Source organism: Diplotaxodon limnothrissa, linkage group LG2 (assembly GCF_057381915.1).
Source record: "Diplotaxodon limnothrissa isolate DT_005_m linkage group LG2, D_limnothrissa_male_GT1.1, whole genome shotgun sequence".
NCBI lineage: Eukaryota > Metazoa > Chordata > Actinopteri > Cichliformes > Cichlidae > Diplotaxodon > Diplotaxodon limnothrissa.
This window is the reverse complement of record NC_140597.1, coordinates 32,394,421-32,413,562: the sequence shown is the minus strand read 5'-3', so window position 1 is coordinate 32,413,562 and position 19,142 is coordinate 32,394,421. Positions and strand designations below refer to the sequence as shown.

Genomic DNA, 19,142 nt, shown 5'->3' with positions numbered 1-19,142 from the left:
AGGCAAGTTTAGATCCATTTGTAAATTGAAAAAGAATAATACACCCCGTATTATTTAGCAATATCAATAAAGCCTGTGCTCTTACATTAACAATATTGTGCGCCACAGAATCATTTTGCAAGTCTTTTTTTATTTCAGTTCAGCTATATTTTTTAGATCACTGCTGATATGTCATAAGAAATTTAAATGACTAAAACTAAATGGAACTAAATATGTAATCACTTCTATTTAATGGTAGCTGTGTTCAGCACAGGAAGTGAGCTGTGCTATTTCTGTTTTCTACTGAGCGTCAGATATTATTTTTTTTTATATTTTTTTCATTTTATAACGAAAGTTGAAGTGTTGCCTCATTTCTTATTGTACCACAGTTGATTGTAATAAAGATATGAAGTTTATTATTTTATTTCATAGAGTATTAAAGTTGCAAAACTTTATGTATTTTTAAATGCTCCCCTTTCGAAACAAATTTCAAAACTGACCACCGACCGTTTCAGCACAAGGGACAGCAACACTAAAGGCGAGTGAAAGACAGTAAAGGAATGTGACGTTCAGGAGCAAAATTTAAAAAAAGAAGCGGGGGAGGGGGGGGGGGGTTAAATAAGAAGAGGATAAGACAGAGCGGGAGCGAGAGAGAGAGAGAGAGGGCCAGAGATTACTTGATTGAAGTATCACTCACCAAAGTAGACATTTGGGAAAAGTTGCCTGGCCGTTGCTTATCCACTTGCGGTACAACGTCTCCACATCCATCCACACTCACTAAACTTTGACTCATCGGTTGCATGTATTTCATGTCACTCTTTCTGGAGTCAGTCGTCCTGCACACCTCGTAATTGTACACATGTGGAAGAGTCCCTGTCCCCAAAGTGTCTGAGTAACGTGGTGGATAATATGGAATGACAGGCAGGTTGGAGTGATACAGGATGCGAGACTGTCTCCACCTGTAGATTTTGACTGATAGAATAACCACTAAACACGTGATGAAGAGGAAGGAAACTACAGCCAGAGCCAAGACTAAGTAAAAAGTCAGGTTGTCATTGTACTCCTTGTCGTGCGTCAACTCAGTGAACTCCGACAGCACTTCAGGGAAGCTGTCCGCCACCGCCACGTTAACAACGACTGTAGCTGAACGAGAGGGCTGCCCGTTGTCCTCCACTATAACAGTCAGTCTTTGTTTGACAGCATCTTTATCAGTGACTTGGCGGATAGTTCTGATTTCTCCATTCTGTAAGCCCACTTCAAACAGCGCCCTGTCTGTGGCTTTCTGCAGTTTATAGGAGAGCCAGGCATTCTGTCCAGAGTCCACATCAACAGCCACCACTTTAGTCACCAGATAGCCCACATCTGCTGAACGAGGAACCATTTCAGCCACCAGAGAGCCACCAGTCTGGACTGGGTACAGAACCTGAGGGGGGTTGTCGTTCTGGTCCTGAACTATTAATTTCACAGTCACATTGTTACTGAGTGGAGGAGAGCCTCCATCCTGCGCTTTCACAACAAAAAACAGCTGTTTGATTTGTTCATAATCAAAGGAGCGCACTGCGTGCACGACTCCGCTTTCTGCATTTACTGAAACATATTCAGAAACTGGAGTTCCACCAATATTAGTGTTCTCCAGTATATAAGATATCCGGGCGTTTTGGTTTTCATCGGGATCTTTTGCTCCCACAGTAAGAAGAGAAACGCCGGGTGAGTTATTTTCTGTAATAAACGCACTATAAACACTTTGAGAAAATACTGGAGAGTTATCGTTCACGTCAGAGACCTTTAAATGAAAGGTTCTTTTTGTTGAAAGAGGAGGTATTCCTGCATCTGTCGCAACAACTGTGATGTTATATTCTGAAACGCTTTCACGATCTAATACAGTATCTGTTACCAACGTATAGTAATTTCTTAAATTAGATTTAATTTTGAAAGGCGCGTTTTGTTCTATTCTACAGTTTACTTGTCCGTTATCACCCGAGTCCAGATCTTTTACATTTATGATACCAATAGTGGTACCAGGAGGAGAGTCCTCGGACACGGGACTAGTGAATGACATAATGCTTATGATAGGGTCGTTATCATTAACATCAGTTACTTCAATTATCACTTTGCTTGAATCTGTTAGTCCACCCTGATCTTTTGCATCTATCCTGAGTTCATATTTTTTATCCTTTTCGAAATCTATGAGGCCTGAGACAAACAGCGAACCAGAGAACTGATCTATGGACAATAAATCAGCTATATTGCTCTTCACGTTTGAAATTGAATATGTGACATAACCATTTGATCCACTATCTGCGTCTGTAGCATTCACCGTGACAATATTAGTACCTTTTGCTGCATTTTCTATCACCGTCGCCTTATAAACAGACTGTTTGAAAACGGGAGCGTTGTCATTTACATCTAAAACATTAAGGTCTATATTTACGGTGCCAGATCTCTGAGGATTTCCACCATCGATTGCTATAAGCTCCAAAGATAGATGTGGTACCTTCTCTCGGTCCAACTGCCTCTGAAGCACCATCTCTGCATATTTACTCCCGTCTGGATTCACATGCTGTTTTAAAACAAAGTTGTCGTTCGAGGTTAAAACATAATTTTGAAGTCCATTTACTCCAACATCAGGATCCTCTGCACTATCTAACACAAATCGGGCACCGAGATTTGCGGACTCGCTAATGTCTAGCATAATATTTGCTTTCTTGAATATCGGAGAATGATCATTAACATCTAAGACTTCTATTGTTATGGGGTGCAGTTCCATCGGATTTTCTAATATCAGTTCAAAGCTGAAACTACACGGCGTTACGTCCCCACAAAGCTGCTCTCGGTCTATTCTCTCATTCACGACCAGAATCCCTTTGTCTGTCTGCAGCTCGGTGTAGTGAACGTTTTCTCCGGTCACGATACGGGCCCGCCCTGAGCGGAGCCTTTTCAGATCCAAGCCAAGATCCTGCGCCACATTACCGATAGCAGAGCCTTTCTTCATCTCCTCGGGTATAGAATACCGAATTTGACCACCTACCATGTTAACCGCAAGAAGCAGCAACAGAAGGAGTTCTATGCGACGTCGCAGTTCATAAAATAATCGGCATTCTGAAGAAATGCAGGTCAGAGATCTTAATGTCGCCATCACTCCGATGGAAATAATCAAAGGATGGAAGCTTTTTCCTTTGTATGTAGTAGAAAACGTCCCAATATATAAGCGCCGGCGTTACATTTACAACTGTCCTCAAGCTGTAAATGCTTCAAATGAAAGTCTGTGAATCCGCACTGGACAACACACGGAGAGCCTTCCTCACGTCATGATCACCGAGAGGATGGACTGAATGAGAACGTAACGCAAAAAAAAAAAAAAAAAAAAAAAAATCATCTTACTGGCCAACAGCGTCGCTTAGAGTCGAAAATGTGAAAAATCTCATGAGGCTTGAATAAAACTAAAAATAACAATTGTTAAACCGGAAATGAATGCATTTTATCTAGTATGGAGATTAATATGAAACGAGTTGAAAAAGACAATACTATCGACTGACTGAAATACTTTAACTTCAGCATCAATGTTTTAACACATTTCTCAGAAAGGGAATTAAAATCTATCCAGATTCAATTGAAAATGTTTTTTTTAATCAAACATCTGCTCAAAAAACTGTGCCGCTCATTATTTAAATAAAATAAAAATATTACCTGATTCATAAGAAAAAGCTACTTTTAAGGGAAATATACAATTATGCACCGGTACAATGAAATCACATACATAAGATGATTGACTAATTCGGTTGTTGTAAGGTCTGATGAGAACTTTCGTATGAAATGAGATGAAGCATTTGGAAATGCGTAAAATTAAAAAAAGAAGGAAATTATTAAGATATGAGTATATGACTGGGTTCTGCTTTAGACTAATATTTTGTGATAGCAAACGTTTGTAGAACTGCTCATTTCCGTGTCAAGAACACCAACACAGCCTGGACAACAAATAATAACAGTGATAATGATAAAAGGAAAAAAAAAGGAATGCGGACCAACTCTGTCTGGGGGTATGAACGAAAAAACTGACCATGGATTTATCCATATAATTGAAAGAAACATACGACCAGGCGAGTGATTACTTCGGAGGATGTGATAGGGAAATTATAATCGTGGGTACATTACGAAAACATAGGCGCTGTCCATGGTGCTGGAAGTTATTTGATACTGCAATATAGGGAAAAAAGTATATATTTTTGAAAAAAAAACATATACGTTATACGGAAAAACTAACCTCTAGAGGAGAGTCTGGTTCATCCAGGATGCTCTTTTCACTCTGTATCCGCTGCATCGTTCCTGTAGAACTGGGGTCCATTATCAGCACGTTCTGACTACCAGCTCTGCCGAACTTACAGTCACTCTTTCTGGAGTCAGTCGTCCTGCACACCTCGTAATTGTACACATGTGGCAGAGTCCCTGTCCCCAAAGTGTCCGAGTAACGTGGTGGATAATATGGAATGACAGGCAGGTTGGAGTGATACAGGATGCGAGACTGTCTCCACCTGTAGATTTTGACTGATATAATAACCACTAAACACGTGATGAAGAGGAAAGAAACTACAGCCAGAGCCAAGACTAAGTAAAAAGTCAGATTGTCATTGTACTCCTTGTCGTGGGTCAACTCAGTGAACTCCGACAGCACTTCAGGGAAGCTGTCCGCCACCGCCACGTTAACAATGACTGTAGCTGAACGAGAGGGCTGCCCGTTGTCCTCCACTATAACAGTCAGTCTTTGTTTGACAGCATCTTTATCAGTGACTTGGCGGATAGTTCTGATTTCTCCATTCTGTAAGCCCACTTCAAACAGCGCCCTGTCTGTGGCTTTCTGCAGTTTATAGGAGAGCCAGGCATTCTGTCCAGAGTCCACATCAACAGCCACCACTTTAGTCACTAGATAGCCCACATCTGCTGAACGAGGAACCATTTCAGCCACCAGAGAGCCACCAGTCTGGACTGGGTACAGAACCTGAGGGGGGTTGTCGTTCTGGTCCTGAACTATCAGTTTCACAGTCACATTGTTACTGAGAGGAGGAGAGCCTCCATCCTGCGCCTTCACAACAAAAACCAGCTGTTTGATTTGTTCATAATCAAAGGAGCGCACAGCGTGCACGACTCCGCTTTCTGCATTTACTGAAACATATTCAGAAACTGGAGCTCCACCAATATTAGTGTTCTCCAGTATATAAGATATCCGGGCGTTTTGGTTTTCATCGGGATCTTTAGCCCCGAGAGTGAGAACAGAAATGCCCGGAGAGTTATTCTCTATGATAAACGTATTGTAAACACTTTGAGAAAATACTGGAGAGTTATCGTTCACGTCAGAGACCTTTAAATGAAAGGTTCTTTTTGTTGAAAGAGGAGGTATTCCTGCATCTGTCGCAACAACTGTGATGTTATATTCTGAAACGCTTTCACGATCTAATACAGTATCTGTTACCAACGTATAGTAATTTCTTAAATTAGATTTAATTTTGAAAGGCGCGTTTTGTTCTATTCTACAGTTTACTTGTCCGTTATCACCCGAGTCCAGATCTTTTACATTTATGATGCCAATAGTGGTACCAGGAGGAGAGTCCTCGGACACGGGACTAGTGAATGACATAACACTTATGATAGGAGCGTTATCATTAACATCAGTTACTTCAATTATCACTTTGCTGGAATCTGTTAAACCTCCCTGATCTCTGGCGTCGATTCGAAGTTCGTACTTTTTGTCTTTTTCATAATCAATAAAGCCTGTTATTGAAATTATACCATGTTTTTCGTCAATCATAAACACATCACTGAGACCACTGTTGAGATCTGAAAAATAATAAGTCACAATGCTATTTGATCCGAAATCTGCGTCACTGGCATTAACAGTGGTAACGTAAGTATCTCGGGGAGAATTTTCCATGACTGTGGCTTTATATACAGATTGATTGAATACTGGAGCATTATCATTTGCATCGAGAACAGTTATATCGATATTTACTGTACCAGATCTCTGCGGAGTCCCACCATCTACAGCTATTAGCTTTAGAGACAGATTAGGATTTGTCTCCCTGTCCAGCGGCTTCTGAAGCACCATCTCTGCGTATTTCTTCCCGTCTGCATTCGAGTTTTGTTTAAGAATAAAATTGTCATTGTCGGTCAGAAAATATTCTCTAAGTCCGTTAACACCCACGTCTGGATCTTCTGCACTGGTTAAAGAAAATCGAGCTCCAGCACTGGCTATTTCGCTGATTTCGAAATTGATGCTCTTTCGTTTGAAGGTTGGCGAATGGTCGTTTATATCCGTTATTTCAACTGTGATTTGATGTAGCTCCATAGGATTTTCTAAAATCACTTCAAAGCTGAAACTGCACGGGGTTGTGTCTCCACACAGCTGCTCTCGGTCTATTCTCTCTTTGACGACTAAAATCCCTTTGTCTGTCTGCAGCTCGGTGTACTGGATGCTGTCGCCGGTCACGATACGGGCCCGACCCAAACGGAGCCTTTTGAGATTCAAGCCGAGGTCCTGTGCTACATTACCGATGAGTGAGCCTTTCTTCATCTCCTCTGGGATAGAGTATCGAATATGTCCAGTGACCATATGAATCAGACAAAAAATGAGCAAGAAGAAATGCCAATTGCGTCCACAGCCAAAGCGCCATTTTATACACCGGGTGTATCCTTTTAATCCACAATCCATAGTTAAAGGAAATTGTAAATCGCTTCACTTATTCTGGGTTCTAAAGTTAATATATCACCAATGATAAACTACTGTATTCTATCTTTTAGATATAAAGAATGAGATGTGCGTTTTCTTCGATTGTGAGCCCATATAATGACTACTATCGGCTTTTCTTGACGAGCAACGGCGGTAAGGGAGGAGATTGTGTCATAGTGTTTTAGAAAAAAATGTTATATTGACCAACAGCGTCCCTTAGAGTCCACAATCAGTAACACCGTGCGCTTTCTTTCTTTCTTTGGCAATGTCATGAGACATTTAGTGCAATCAAAAAAATACAAATATGTCCAAGATGTTCTGCTACAACAGGTGTTCAGAAAAATACTTCCGCTACTACTACTACTACTACTTCTAATAATAATAATTATAACAAAGGTTCCCAAAAATGTATATTAAAATACTATATGAATTACATTTGAATATGCATTGTCAAAACAGAACACACTCCATGAAAACACAAAAGTACAACAGTAAAAAGAGCTGTAAAGCTAAAAGGCACGACATTTAAGGTTGGCAAAGCCAGCTGACGGTGAAAACTCACATAAAGACGATGTTTTAATTACAAATGCAAGTAATATTGGTACTAGTGTTCCAACCATCTCGAATAAGTCACCTCACATAAGTTGATTCAGGAAATACGTCACTGTGTTCAGGTATGGATGTACTGCTACAGCTACACACTTAACATTTCGCATATTTCATAAAAAGTAGGACAGGGTCGGAAAAACATGAATGCGAACTAACTAAATACGAGAAACGTAAACCGCCAAAACATATCACTGACTGTGGGGGGTAATATTTAATTTCTCATATTGTCAACATTCTGCTTAATGAAGACCTTTTTCAAGTAGGAATATAGATAGATAAAAACAACAACAACTACAAAATGCTAAGAGAATTTGAAACGAACGACCTAACAGAAACCGCAGTTTCAACAGAATTTTTAAACGGCAGAGTCCAGACCAAGAATACCGGGACTCGGACAGGAAAGAAGAACACAAACAAAACAAAAGAAAATTAAATTAAATAGAAGTGTTGCCTTAGAGTAAACTATAGATGTATAAGTCCTAATGTAGTGATTATCTGATTCTGACATAATCCAGTGAATGCAAAGTCTTACGGTGACTCAGGCAGCATCGAAAGCATAAGCACTATAACATAAGTGGGTATGAAAGAGTCGAGTAATTGAATAGACATTGGATGAGCATATGGACTCCACAAGAGAGAAAGAATGCTTTTAAGAAACACATACCGTCTTTCTACTTTTGTTAATATTTTACCTTTCCAGGGTCCCCTTGAAATATCTTCATAACTATGGCAAGCGAATGGTAAGCAAGTAAAACACTGCCAGGAAACATTGCACAAAAACATGGCGTGTGATCATCAATACTCTATAAACAAAGACATTTGGATATAGAAAACAACTGGAAACTATGAGTCACTTTATAAGAAAACATTCCTTTAAAAAGTAACCATGTAAGACCTTTTACAAAAGCTTTGTAGGCCTACCTATATGCAGAGGAAAACTGAGACGCTGTCCTTGGTGCTGAGAAATGTATAATGCTGGGAAGCTTTGCATCAGAGTAATTAAGTAAAGAACGAGAATAGATATACAAATATCCTCTAACTGACCTCTAGAGGAGAGTCTGGTTCATCCAGGATGCTCTTTTCACTCTGTATCCGCTGCATCGTTCCTGTAGCACTGGGGTCCATTATCAGCACGTTCTGACTACCAGCTCTGCCGAACTTACAGTCACTCTTTCTGGAGTCAGTCGTCCTGCACACCTCGTAATTGTACACATGTGGCAGAGTCCCTGTCCCCAAAGTGTCCGAGTAACGTGGTGGATAATATGGAATGACAGGCAGGTTGGAGTGATACAGGATGCGAGACTGTCTCCACCTGTAGATTTTGACTGATATGATAACCACTAAACACGTGATGAAGAGGAAGGAAACTACAGCCAGAGCCAAGACTAAGTAGAAAGTCAGGTTGTCATTGTACTCCTTGTCGTGGGTCAACTCAGTGAACTCCGACAGCACTTCAGGGAAGCTGTCCGCCACCGCCACGTTAACAATGACTGTAGCTGAACGAGAGGGCTGCCCGTTGTCCTCCACTATAACAGTCAGTCTTTGCTTGACAGCATCTTTATCAGTGACTTGGCGGATAGTTCTGATTTCTCCATTCTGTAAGCCCACTTCAAACAGCGCCCTGTCTGTGGCTTTCTGCAGTTTATAGGAGAGCCAGGCATTCTGTCCAGAGTCCACATCAACAGCCACCACTTTAGTCACCAGATAGCCCACATCTGCTGAACGAGGCACCATTTCAGCCACCAGAGAGCCACCAGTCTGAACTGGGTACAGAACCTGAGGGGGGTTGTCATTCTGGTCCTGAACTATCAGTTTCACAGTCACATTGTTACTGAGAGGAGGAGAGCCTCCATCTTGCGCCTTCACAACAAAAACCAGCTGTTTGATTTGCTCATAATCAAAGGAGCGCACAGCGTGCACGACTCCGCTTTCTGCATTTACTGAAACATATTCAGAAACTGGAGCTCCACCAATATTAGTGTTCTCCAGTATATAAGATATCCGGGCGTTTTGGTTTTCATCGGGATCTTTAGCCCCGAGAGTGAGAACAGAAATGCCTGGAGAGTTATTCTCTATGATAAACGTATTGTAAACACTTTGAGAAAATACTGGAGCATTATCGTTCACGTCAGAGACCTTTAAATGAAATGTTCTTTTTGTTGAAAGAGGAGGTATTCCTGCATCTGTCGCAACAACTGTGATGTTATATTCTGAAACGCTTTCACGATCTAATACAGTATCTGTTACCAACGTATAGTAATTTCTTAAATTAGATTTAATTTTGAAAGGCGCGTTTTGTTCTATTCTACAGTTTACTTGTCCGTTATCACCCGAGTCCAGATCTTTTACATTTATGATGCCAATAGTGGTACCAGGAGGAGAGTCCTCGGACACGGGACTAGTGAATGACATAACGTTTATGATAGGAGCGTTATCATTAACGTCAGTTACTTCAATTATCACTTTGCTTGAGTCTGTTAAACCTCCCTGATCTCTGGCGTCGATTCGAAGTTCGTACTTTTTGTCCTTTTCATAATCAATAAAGCCTGTTATTGAAATTATACCATGTTTTTCGTCAATCATAAACACATCACTGAGACCACTGTTGAGATCTGAAAAATAATAAGTCACAATGCTATTTGACCCGAAATCTGCGTCACTGGCATTAACAGTGGTAACGTAAGTATCTCGGGGAGAATTTTCCATGACTGTGGCTTTATATACAGATTGATTGAATACTGGAGCATTATCATTTGCATCGAGAACAGTTATATCGATATTTACGGTGCCAGATCTCTGCGGAGTCCCACCATCTACAGCTATTAGCTTTAGAGACAGATTAGGATTTGTCTCCCTGTCCAGCGGCTTCTGAAGCACCATCTCTGCGTATTTCTTCCCGTCTGCATTCGAGTTTTGTTTAAGAACAAAATTGTCATTCTCGGCCAGAAAATATTCTCTAAGTCCGTTAACACCCACGTCTGGATCTTCTGCACTGGTTAAAGAAAATCGAGCACCAGCACTGGCTGATTCGCTGATTTCAAAATTGATACTGTTTCGTTTGAAGGTTGGCGAATGGTCGTTTATATCCGTTATTTCAACTGTGATTTGATGTAGCTCCATAGGATTTTCTAAAATTACCTCAAAGCTGAAACTGCACGGGGTGGTGTCTCCACACAGCTGCTCTCGGTCTATTCTCTCTTTGACGACTAAAATCCCTTTGTCTGTCTGCAGCTCGGTGTACTGGATGCTGTCGCCGGTCACGATACGGGCCCGACCCAAACGGAGCCTTTTGAGATTCAAGCCGAGGTCCTGTGCTACATTACCGATGAGCGAGCCTTTCTTCATCTCCTCTGGGATAGAGTATCGAATATGTCCAGTGACCATATGAATCAGACAAAAAATGAGCAAGAAGAAATGCCAATTGCGTCCACAGCCAAAGCGCCATTTTATACACCGGGTGTATCCTTTTAATCCACAATCCATAGTTAAAGGAAATTGTAAATCGCTTCACTTATTCTGGGTTCTAAAGTTAATATATCACCAATGATAAACTACTGTATTCTATCTTTTAGATATAAAGAATGAGATGTGCGTTTTCTTCGATTGTGAGCCCATATAATGACTACTATCGGCTTTTCTTGACGAGCAACGGCGGTAAGGGAGGAGATTGTGTCATAGTGTTTTAGAAAAAAATGTTATATTGACCAACAGCGTCCCTTAGAGTCCACAATCAGTAACACCGTGCGCTTTCTTTCTTTCTTTGGCAATGTCATGAGACATTTAGTGCAATCAAAAAAATACAAATATGTCCAAGATGTTCTGCTACAACAGGTGTTCAGAAAAATACTTCCGCTACTACTACTACTACTACTTCTAATAATAATAATTATAACAAAGGTTCCCAAAAATGTATATTAAAATACTATATGAATTACATTTGAATATGCATTGTCAAAACAGAACACACTCCATGAAAACACAAAAGTACAACAGTAAAAAGAGCTGTAAAGCTAAAAGGCACGACATTTAAGGTTGGCAAAGCCAGCTGACGGTGAAAACTCACATAAAGACGATGTTTTAATTACAAATGCAAGTAATATTGGTACTAGTGTTCCAACCATCTCGAATAAGTCACCTCACATAAGTTGATTCAGGAAATACGTCACTGTGTTCAGGTATGGATGTACTGCTACAGCTACACACTTAACATTTCGCATATTTCATAAAAAGTAGGACAGGGTCGGAAAAACATGAATGCGAACTAACTAAATACGAGAAACGTAAACCGCCAAAACATATCACTGACTGTGGGGGGTAATATTTAATTTCTCATATTGTCAACATTCTGCTTAATAAAGACCTTTTTCAAGTAGGAATATAGATAGATAAAAACAACAACAACTACAAAATGCTAAGAGAATTTGAAACGAACGACCTAACAGAAACCGCAGTTTCAACAGAATTTTTAAACGGCAGAGTCCAGACCAAGAATACCGGGACTCGGACAGGAAAGACGAACACAAACAAAACAAAAGAAAATTAAATTAAATAGAAGTGTTGCCTTAGAGTAAACTATAGATGTATAAGTCCTAATGTAGTGATTATCTGATTCTGACATAATCCAGTGAATGCAAAGTCTTACGGTGACTCAGGCAGCATCGAAAGCATAAGCACTATAACATAAGTGGGTATGAAAGAGTCGAGTAATTGAATAGACATTGGATGAGCATATGGACTCCACAAGAGAGAAAGAATGCTTTTAAGAAACACATACCGTCTTTCTACTTTTGTTAATATTTTACCTTTCCAGGGTCCCCTTGAAATATCTTCATAACTATGGCAAGCGAATGGTAAGCAAGTAAAACACTGCCAGGAAACATTGCACAAAAACATGGCGTGTGATCATCAATACTCTATAAACAAAGACATTTGGATATAGAAAACAACTGGAAACTATGAGTCACTTTATAAGAAAACATTCCTTTAAAAAGTAACCATGTAAGACCTTTTACAAAAGCTTTGTAGGCCTACCTATATGCAGAGGAAAACTGAGACGCTGTCCTTGGTGCTGAGAAATGTATAATGCTGGGAAGCTTTGCATCAGAGTAATTAAGTAAAGAACGAGAATAGATATACAAATATCCTCTAACTGACCTCTAGAGGAGAGTCTGGTTCATCCAGGATGCTCTTTTCACTCTGTATCCGCTGCATCGTTCCTGTAGCACTGGGGTCCATTATCAGCACGTTCTGACTACCAGCTCTGCCGAACTTACAGTCACTCTTTCTGGAGTCAGTCGTCCTGCACACCTCGTAATTGTACACATGTGGAAGAGTCCCTGTCCCCAAAGTGTCTGAGTAACGTGGTGGATAATATGGAATGACAGGCAGGTTGGAGTGATACAGGATGCGAGACTGTCTCCACCTGTAGATTTTGACTGATATAATAACCACTAAACACGTGATGAAGAGGAAGGAAACTACAGCCAGAGCCAAGACTAAGTAAAAAGTCAGGTTGTCATTGTAGTCCTTGTCGTGGGTCAACTCAGTGAACTCCGACAGCACTTCAGGGAAGCTGTCCGCCACCGCCACGTTAACAATGACTGTAGCTGAACGAGAGGGCTGTCCGTTGTCCTCCACTATAACAGTCAGTCTTTGCTTGACAGCATCTTTATCAGTGACTTGGCGGATAGTTCTGATTTCTCCATTCTGTAAGCCCACTTCAAACAGCGCCCTGTCTGTGGCTTTCTGCAGTTTGTAGGAGAGCCAGGCATTCTGTCCAGAGTCCACATCAACAGCCACCACTTTAGTCACCAGATAGCCCACATCTGCTGAACGAGGCACCATTTCAGCCACCAGAGAGCCACCAGTCTGGACTGGATACAGAACTTGAGGGGGGTTGTCGTTCTGGTCCTGAACTATCAGTTTCACAGTCACATTGTTACTGAGAGGAGGGGAGCCTCCATCTTGCGCCTTGACAATAAAAACCAGCTGTTTGATTTGTTCATAATCAAAGGAGCGCACTGCGTGCACGACTCCGCTTTCTGCATTTACTGTAACATATTCAGAAACTGGAGCTCCACCAATATTAGTGTTCTCCAGTATATAAGATATCCGGGCGTTTTGGTTTTCATCTGGATCTTTAGCCCCGAGAGTGAGAACAGAAATGCCTGGAGAGTTATTCTCTATGATAAACGATTTGTAAACACTTTGAGAAAATACCGGAGCATTATCGTTTACGTCAGAGACCTTTAAATGAAAGGTTATTTTTGTTGAAAGAGGAGGTATTCCTGCATCTGTCGCAACAACTGTGATGTTATATTCTGAAACGCTTTCACGATCTAATACAGTATCTGTTACTAACGTATAGTAATTTCTTAAATTAGATTTAATTTTGAAAGGCGCGTTTTGTTCTATTCTACAGTTTACTTGTCCGTTATCACCCGAGTCCAGATCTTTTACATTTATGATGCCAATAGTGGTACCAGGAGGAGAGTCCTCGGACACGGGACTAGTGAATGACATAACACTTATGATAGGAGCGTTATCATTAACATCAGTTACTTCAATTATCACTTTGCTTGAATCTGTCAAACCTCCCTGATCTTTTGCCTCGATTCGAAGTTCGTATTTTTTGTTTTTTTCATAATCAGTAGAGCCTGTTATTGAAATGACACCAGTTTTTTCGTCAATCATAAACACATCACTGAGACCACTGTTGAGATCTGAAAAAATATAAGTTGCGATAGCGTTTGATCCGAAATCTGCGTCACTGGCATTAACAGTGATAACGTAAGTATCTCTGGGAGAATTTTCCATGACTGTGGCTTTATATACAGATTGATTGAATACTGGAGCATTATCATTTGCATCGAGAACAGTTATATCGATATTTACTGTACCAGATCTCTGCGGAGTCCCACCATCTACAGCTATTAGCTTTAGAGACAGACTAGGATTTGTCTCCCTGTCCAGCGGCTTCTGAAGCACCATCTCTGCGTATTTCTTCCCGTCTGCATTCGAGTTTTGTTTAAGAACAAAATTGTCATTGTCGGTCAGAAAATATTCTCTAAGTCCGTTAACACCCACGTCTGGATCTTCTGCCATCGTCAAAGGGAAACGAGCGCCGGTACTGGCTATTTCGCTGATTTCAAAATTGATACTGTTTCGTTTGAAGGTTGGCGAATGGTCGTTTATATCCGTTATTTCAACTGTGATTTGATGTAGCTCCATAGGATTTTCTAAAATCACTTCAAAGCTGAAACTGCACGGGGTTGTGTCTCCACACAGCTGCTCTCGGTCTATTCTCTCTTTGACGACTAAAATCCCTTTGTCTGTCTGCAGCTCGGTGTACTGGATGCTGTCGCCGGTCACGATACGGGGCCGACCCGAACGGAGCCTTTTGAGATCCAAACCAAGGTCCTGTGCTACATTACCGATGAGCGAGCCTTTCTTCATCTCCTCTGGGATAGAGTATCGAATATGTCCAGTGACCACATGGATCATACAAAACATGAAGAAAAGAATCTGCCAATTGCCTTTGCAGGAAAAGCGCCATTTTACACACAGGGCGTAGGTTTTATATCCACAATCCATATTAAAAGAAATCGATCTTGGTACGATTCTTATTCGGGAAAAAAGAACTGAATATGCAAAGACAGCCTAAAAGTTTTTTTTTTCATTCAGTCAATGTAAAATGAAAGACATCTATTCTATTCCACTGCCACCTATATAATGAACGTTAACACCCTTTCTTTTGGAAGCAGGGAGAAAAGGGAGAGGATCCTGACATAATAGGTTACAAAATATGTGAGTTAACCAACAGCGTCCCTTACAGTCCATAGTCAGTAAACACCGAGTAATACAAAGCAAATTCTTCTGCAAATAATAATACTTAAAAAAATGTATAATAAGGTGAACTTAAAATGATGATTCTTATATTATTCTTAAATGCAAAAATAATAAATGAGTAGAACTGCTACTGGTGCAATTATGTTGTTATTATATTTAATAAGTCAGAATATATAGATGAAAGTATAATACATTCAAAACCTTGAAAAAGATGAGATTTTGAGTACGCTTTAATAAAGAAAGGTTAAAAAAAGTCTGCGCAGTCAAACAGAGATATAAATGCCACAAAAATGTAGAACATCAAAGTAATACAAAGGTGCAATAAAGATGTTGCTCATGGTGGTTTAAAAGAAATATAAAAATCAGTTAGAAATCAGAGAATATTATGGGGGGAACAAAGGCAGAAAGCTACACTAAGTTGCTTTTGATAAACTTTCACCAACATTTAACCTCCTAGGACCTGGCGTCTATATATGTGAACATCACATTTTGGGTTGTCTAGACCACAATACTAAATGTTCCTCTACAAGGGTCAGATATCTTTATCCATACTTTGTTACAGACATACATCTTCCTGCAACTGTTAACAGCACTTCCAGTGAGCTATATTGCTCATAGGGGCACAATTGTTGTTTCTCAGTTTGTTTTTGTACTCAGGAAAAATACTGCAGTGTTCAGACACCAAATAAAGAGTTTTGCAGCATTACTCGATTATGACTTTATAGTGTTCTATCGAAATTTAAAACGAATGTCCTCGTAAGTGGATATCATTTTTCTCAGAAACTACATGACGTAAAAAGATGATTCTTTGATCCCAATCAGCTCAAATAGCAAAGAGAAATTAAACATGCATGCCATGAATGAGTTCGGGTCTTAGAAGGTTAAAGGTAAGTGCTGAGTTCAGGAAAATGGAACAGAAAAGATTAGATTATCACTCACCAAAGTAGACATTTGGGAACGGTTGCCTGACAGTTGCTTGTCCACTTGCGGTACATCGTCTACAGCTCCATCCACACTCACTAAACTTTGACTCATCGGTTGCATGTATTTCATGTCACTCTTTCTGGAGTCAGTCGTCCTGCACACCTCGTAATTATATACATGTGGTAGAGTCCCTGTCCCCAAAGTGTCTGAGTAACGTGGTGGATAATATGGAATGACAGGCAGGTTGGAGTGATACAGGATGCGAGACTGTCTCCATCTGTAGATTTTGACTGATATAATAACCACTAAACACGTGATGAAGAGGAAGGAAACTACAGCCAGAGCCAAGACTAAGTAAAAAGTCAGGTTGTCATTGTACTCCTTGTCGTGGGTCAACTCAGTGAACTCCGACAGCACTTCAGGGAAGCTGTCCGCCACCGCCACGTTAACGATGACTGTAGCTGAACGAGAGGGCTGCCCGTTGTCCTCCACTATAACAGTCAGTCTTTGTTTGACAGCATCTTTATCAGTGACTTGGCGGATAGTTCTGATTTCTCCATTCTGTAAGCCCACTTCAAACAGCGCCCTGTCTGTGGCTTTCTGCAGTTTATAGGAGAGCCAGGCATTCTGTCCAGAGTCCACATCAACAGCCACCACTTTAGTCACCAGATAGCCCACATCTGCTGAACGAGGCACCATTTCAGCCACCAGAGAGCCACCAGTCTGGACTGGGTACAGAACCTGAGGGGGGTTGTCGTTCTGGTCCTGAACTATTATTTTCACAGTCACGTTGCTGCTGAGTGGAGGAGAGCCTCCATCCTGTGCTTTAATTACTAACTCAAACTGTTTGGTTTGCTCATAATCAAAGGTGCGAACCGCGTTAAGAACTCCAGTTTCAGAGTTTAAAGACACATAAGTAGAAACTGGACTCCCACCGACCTGTGTGTCCTCTAAAAGATATGAGATTCTAGCATTTTGATTCCAATCACAGTCCCGCGCACTCACAGTAAATATGGAAAATCCAGGAGAGTTATTCTCTGTGATATAAGCAGTATAGCTGTTTTTATCAAACAATGGTGCGTTGTCGTTGACGTCAGAGATTTTTAGATGCAATTTTGTTGAACTAGACAGAGGGAGAGACCCAAAATCGGTGGCTGTAATTGTTATGTTATATTCTGAGACGGATTCTCTGTCAAAGTGTTGATCTGAGACCAAATTGTAATAATTTGTCAGAGATGATTCGATTTTAAAGGGAAGTTTACCATCAATCCAACATTTAATTTGTCCATTTCTCTCAGAATCTGCGTCTTTTATATTCAAAATTGCAATTGTTGTACCAGGTCGGGAATCTTCTGACAGGGGACTAGAAAATGACAATACATTTATAATAGGAGCATTATCATTAACATCAATAACATCAAATATAACTTTACTTGTCCCAGTTAGTCCACCGTGATCCTTTGCCTCTACCCTCAACTCGTATTTTTTGTCTTTCTCGTAGTCAATCTGACCAGACACATAAATTGTTCCGGTGTTTTCATCAATTCTAAATGTATCCGCTGCACTTTCTTTCATTTCGGATAAACTGTATGTAATGTGTCCATTTAATCCACTGTCTGCGTCTGTGGCATTTACTGTAATGATACTAGTCCCTGTTTTCGTGTTTTCCAACACAGATGCTTTGTACACTGATTGATTAAAAACTGGAATATTGTCGTTGGCGTCTAACACAGTCACATCTATATTTACTGTACCAGATCTCTGCGGTGTTCCTCCATCAACTGCGATTAATTTCAAAGAGAAATGCGGGTGTCGCTCTCTGTCTAAAGGTTTCTGGAGCACCATTTCAACATATTTTCTTCCATCTGGATTTGAATGTTGTTTCAATATAAAATTGTCGTTTGGGGACAGAATATAATTTTTCAGAGCGTTTTGGCCTACATCTAGATCCTGCGCGCTCTGCAGAGGAAAACGTACTTCAACTGCAGCTGATTCGCTTATTTCAAAACTGATGGGTTTATCTTTGTTTGGGAAGACAGGTGCGTGATCATTTATATCCAAAACCTCGACAGTTATTCTGTGTAGTTCCATCGGGTTTTCTAAAATCATCTCAAAGCTGAGACTACACGGCGTTACGTCCCCACAAAGCTGCTCTCGGTCTATTCTCTCATTCACGACCAGAATCCCTTTGTCTTTCTGCAGCTCGGTGTAGTGAACGTTTTCTCCGGTCACGATACGGGCCCGCCCTGAGCTGAGCCTTTTCAGATCCAAGCCAAGATCCTGCGCCACATTACCGATAACAGAGCCTTTCTTCATCTCCTCGGGTATAGAATACCGAATCTGACCACCTACCATGTTAACAGCAAGAAGCAGCAACAGAAGAAATCCTATGTGACGTCGTACTCCATAAAATGATTCCCATTTTGATGGGACGCGGGTTTGACGCCTTACAGTCGCCATCACTCAGATAAAAAAGAAAAACCAAATTAAAAAAAAAGATATATCCCCTTAGGAATTAGAAAACAAAAAAGCTCCCGGTATATCAGCGTCCACATTACATTTAATTCAAGCGGTAAATGTACCTCCGAGAGACCTTGTTCATACGATCTATGGACAAAACACAGAGCGCCCACTTCACTGCATGATTACTGGGGGATGAACTAAATGGCAACGTAAGATATTTTACTGGCCAACAGCGTCCCTTAGAGTCTAAAAGGTGGAAATCATACGAGATTTGACAAATGAGTATTGAACAACTGTTATAACTCTAAGTGTGTGTGTGTGTGTGTGTGTGTGTGTGTGTGTGTGTGTGTGTGTGTGTGTGTGTGTTTGTGTGGTGGGGGGGGGGGGGGGGGGGGGGGCATGTTTAATTTCTTTTATTGTCACCATTCTGCTTAATGAAGACATTTATGAAGTAAGAATATATATAGTTAACAACAACAACAAAATACTAAGAAAATTTGAAATGACAGACCTAAAAGAAACCGCCGTTTCAACAGAATTTTTAAACGCCAGACCAACACTACCGTGACTCACACAGGAAAAACAAAGAAAAAGGAAATTA

The 19,142-nt window shown here is 40.6% G+C and overlaps 6 protein-coding genes across 8 annotated transcripts in view; all 6 read right to left on the bottom strand.

The window, feature by feature from the left end:
• LOC146638834 (protocadherin gamma-A11-like) overlaps positions 1 to 19,142 on the bottom strand; it is a 227,557-nt gene that overhangs the window by 148,007 nt on the left and 60,408 nt on the right. The gene's annotated exons all lie outside the window — the stretch shown is intronic.
• On the bottom strand, positions 653 to 3,128 carry LOC146638848 (protocadherin gamma-A8-like). The gene is made up of 2 exons (XM_085373913.1): positions 2,711 to 3,128; positions 653 to 1,426 (listed from the first exon to the last, which is right to left on the bottom strand). The coding sequence occupies exons 1-2, from the start codon at positions 3,113 to 3,115 to the stop codon at positions 653 to 655; spliced, it is 1,179 nt and encodes a 392-aa protein (XP_085230039.1). The 5' UTR covers positions 3,116 to 3,128.
• On the bottom strand, positions 3,869 to 6,987 carry LOC146638847 (protocadherin gamma-A7-like). The gene is made up of 2 exons (XM_085371251.1): positions 6,304 to 6,987; positions 3,869 to 5,016 (listed from the first exon to the last, which is right to left on the bottom strand). The coding sequence occupies exons 1-2, from the start codon at positions 6,677 to 6,679 to the stop codon at positions 4,223 to 4,225; spliced, it is 1,170 nt and encodes a 389-aa protein (XP_085227377.1). The 5' UTR covers positions 6,680 to 6,987; the 3' UTR covers positions 3,869 to 4,222.
• On the bottom strand, positions 8,106 to 11,097 carry LOC146638846 (protocadherin gamma-A7-like). Its single transcript, XM_085371238.1, has 3 exons — positions 10,406 to 11,097; positions 9,951 to 9,957; positions 8,106 to 9,111 (listed from the first exon to the last, which is right to left on the bottom strand). The coding sequence occupies exons 1-3, from the start codon at positions 10,787 to 10,789 to the stop codon at positions 8,342 to 8,344; spliced, it is 1,161 nt and encodes a 386-aa protein (XP_085227364.1). The 5' UTR covers positions 10,790 to 11,097; the 3' UTR covers positions 8,106 to 8,341.
• Positions 12,216 to 14,928, bottom strand: LOC146638845 (protocadherin gamma-A7-like). The gene is made up of 2 exons (XM_085371227.1): positions 14,524 to 14,928; positions 12,216 to 13,236 (listed from the first exon to the last, which is right to left on the bottom strand). Exons 1-2 carry the CDS (start codon positions 14,897 to 14,899, stop codon positions 12,452 to 12,454), a joined length of 1,161 nt encoding a protein of 386 aa, XP_085227353.1. The 5' UTR covers positions 14,900 to 14,928; the 3' UTR covers positions 12,216 to 12,451.
• On the bottom strand, positions 16,055 to 18,850 carry LOC146638844 (protocadherin gamma-A11-like). The gene has a single exon (XM_085373899.1). It carries the CDS (start codon positions 18,536 to 18,538, stop codon positions 16,055 to 16,057), a length of 2,484 nt encoding a protein of 827 aa, XP_085230025.1. The 5' UTR covers positions 18,539 to 18,850.

Excerpts from the sequence above, each read along its gene's own strand:
- LOC146638848 (XM_085373913.1), bottom strand. The coding sequence starts at position 3,115 with ATGGCGACATTAAGATCTCTGACCTGCATTTCTTCAGAATGCCGATTA. Across the intron at positions 1,427-2,710 it reads TAACAATAGAAGTCTTAGAT|GACCAGAACGACAACCCCCC; the intron begins GTTAATGATCAT and ends TTAATAGTTCAG.
- LOC146638847 (XM_085371251.1), bottom strand. The coding sequence starts at position 6,679 with ATGGATTGTGGATTAAAAGGATACACCCGGTGTATAAAATGGCGCTTT. Across the intron at positions 5,017-6,303 it reads AAATCCTATGGAGCTACATC|CTGTGAAACTGATAGTTCAG; the intron begins AAATCACAGTTG and ends GTAACAATGTGA.
- LOC146638846 (XM_085371238.1), bottom strand. The coding sequence starts at position 10,789 with ATGGATTGTGGATTAAAAGGATACACCCGGTGTATAAAATGGCGCTTT.
- LOC146638845 (XM_085371227.1), bottom strand. The coding sequence starts at position 14,899 with ATGGATTGTGGATATAAAACCTACGCCCTGTGTGTAAAATGGCGCTTT. Across the intron at positions 13,237-14,523 it reads AAATCCTATGGAGCTACATC|CTGTGAAACTGATAGTTCAG; the intron begins AAATCACAGTTG and ends GTAACAATGTGA.
- LOC146638844 (XM_085373899.1), bottom strand. The coding sequence starts at position 18,538 with ATGGCGACTGTAAGGCGTCAAACCCGCGTCCCATCAAAATGGGAATCA.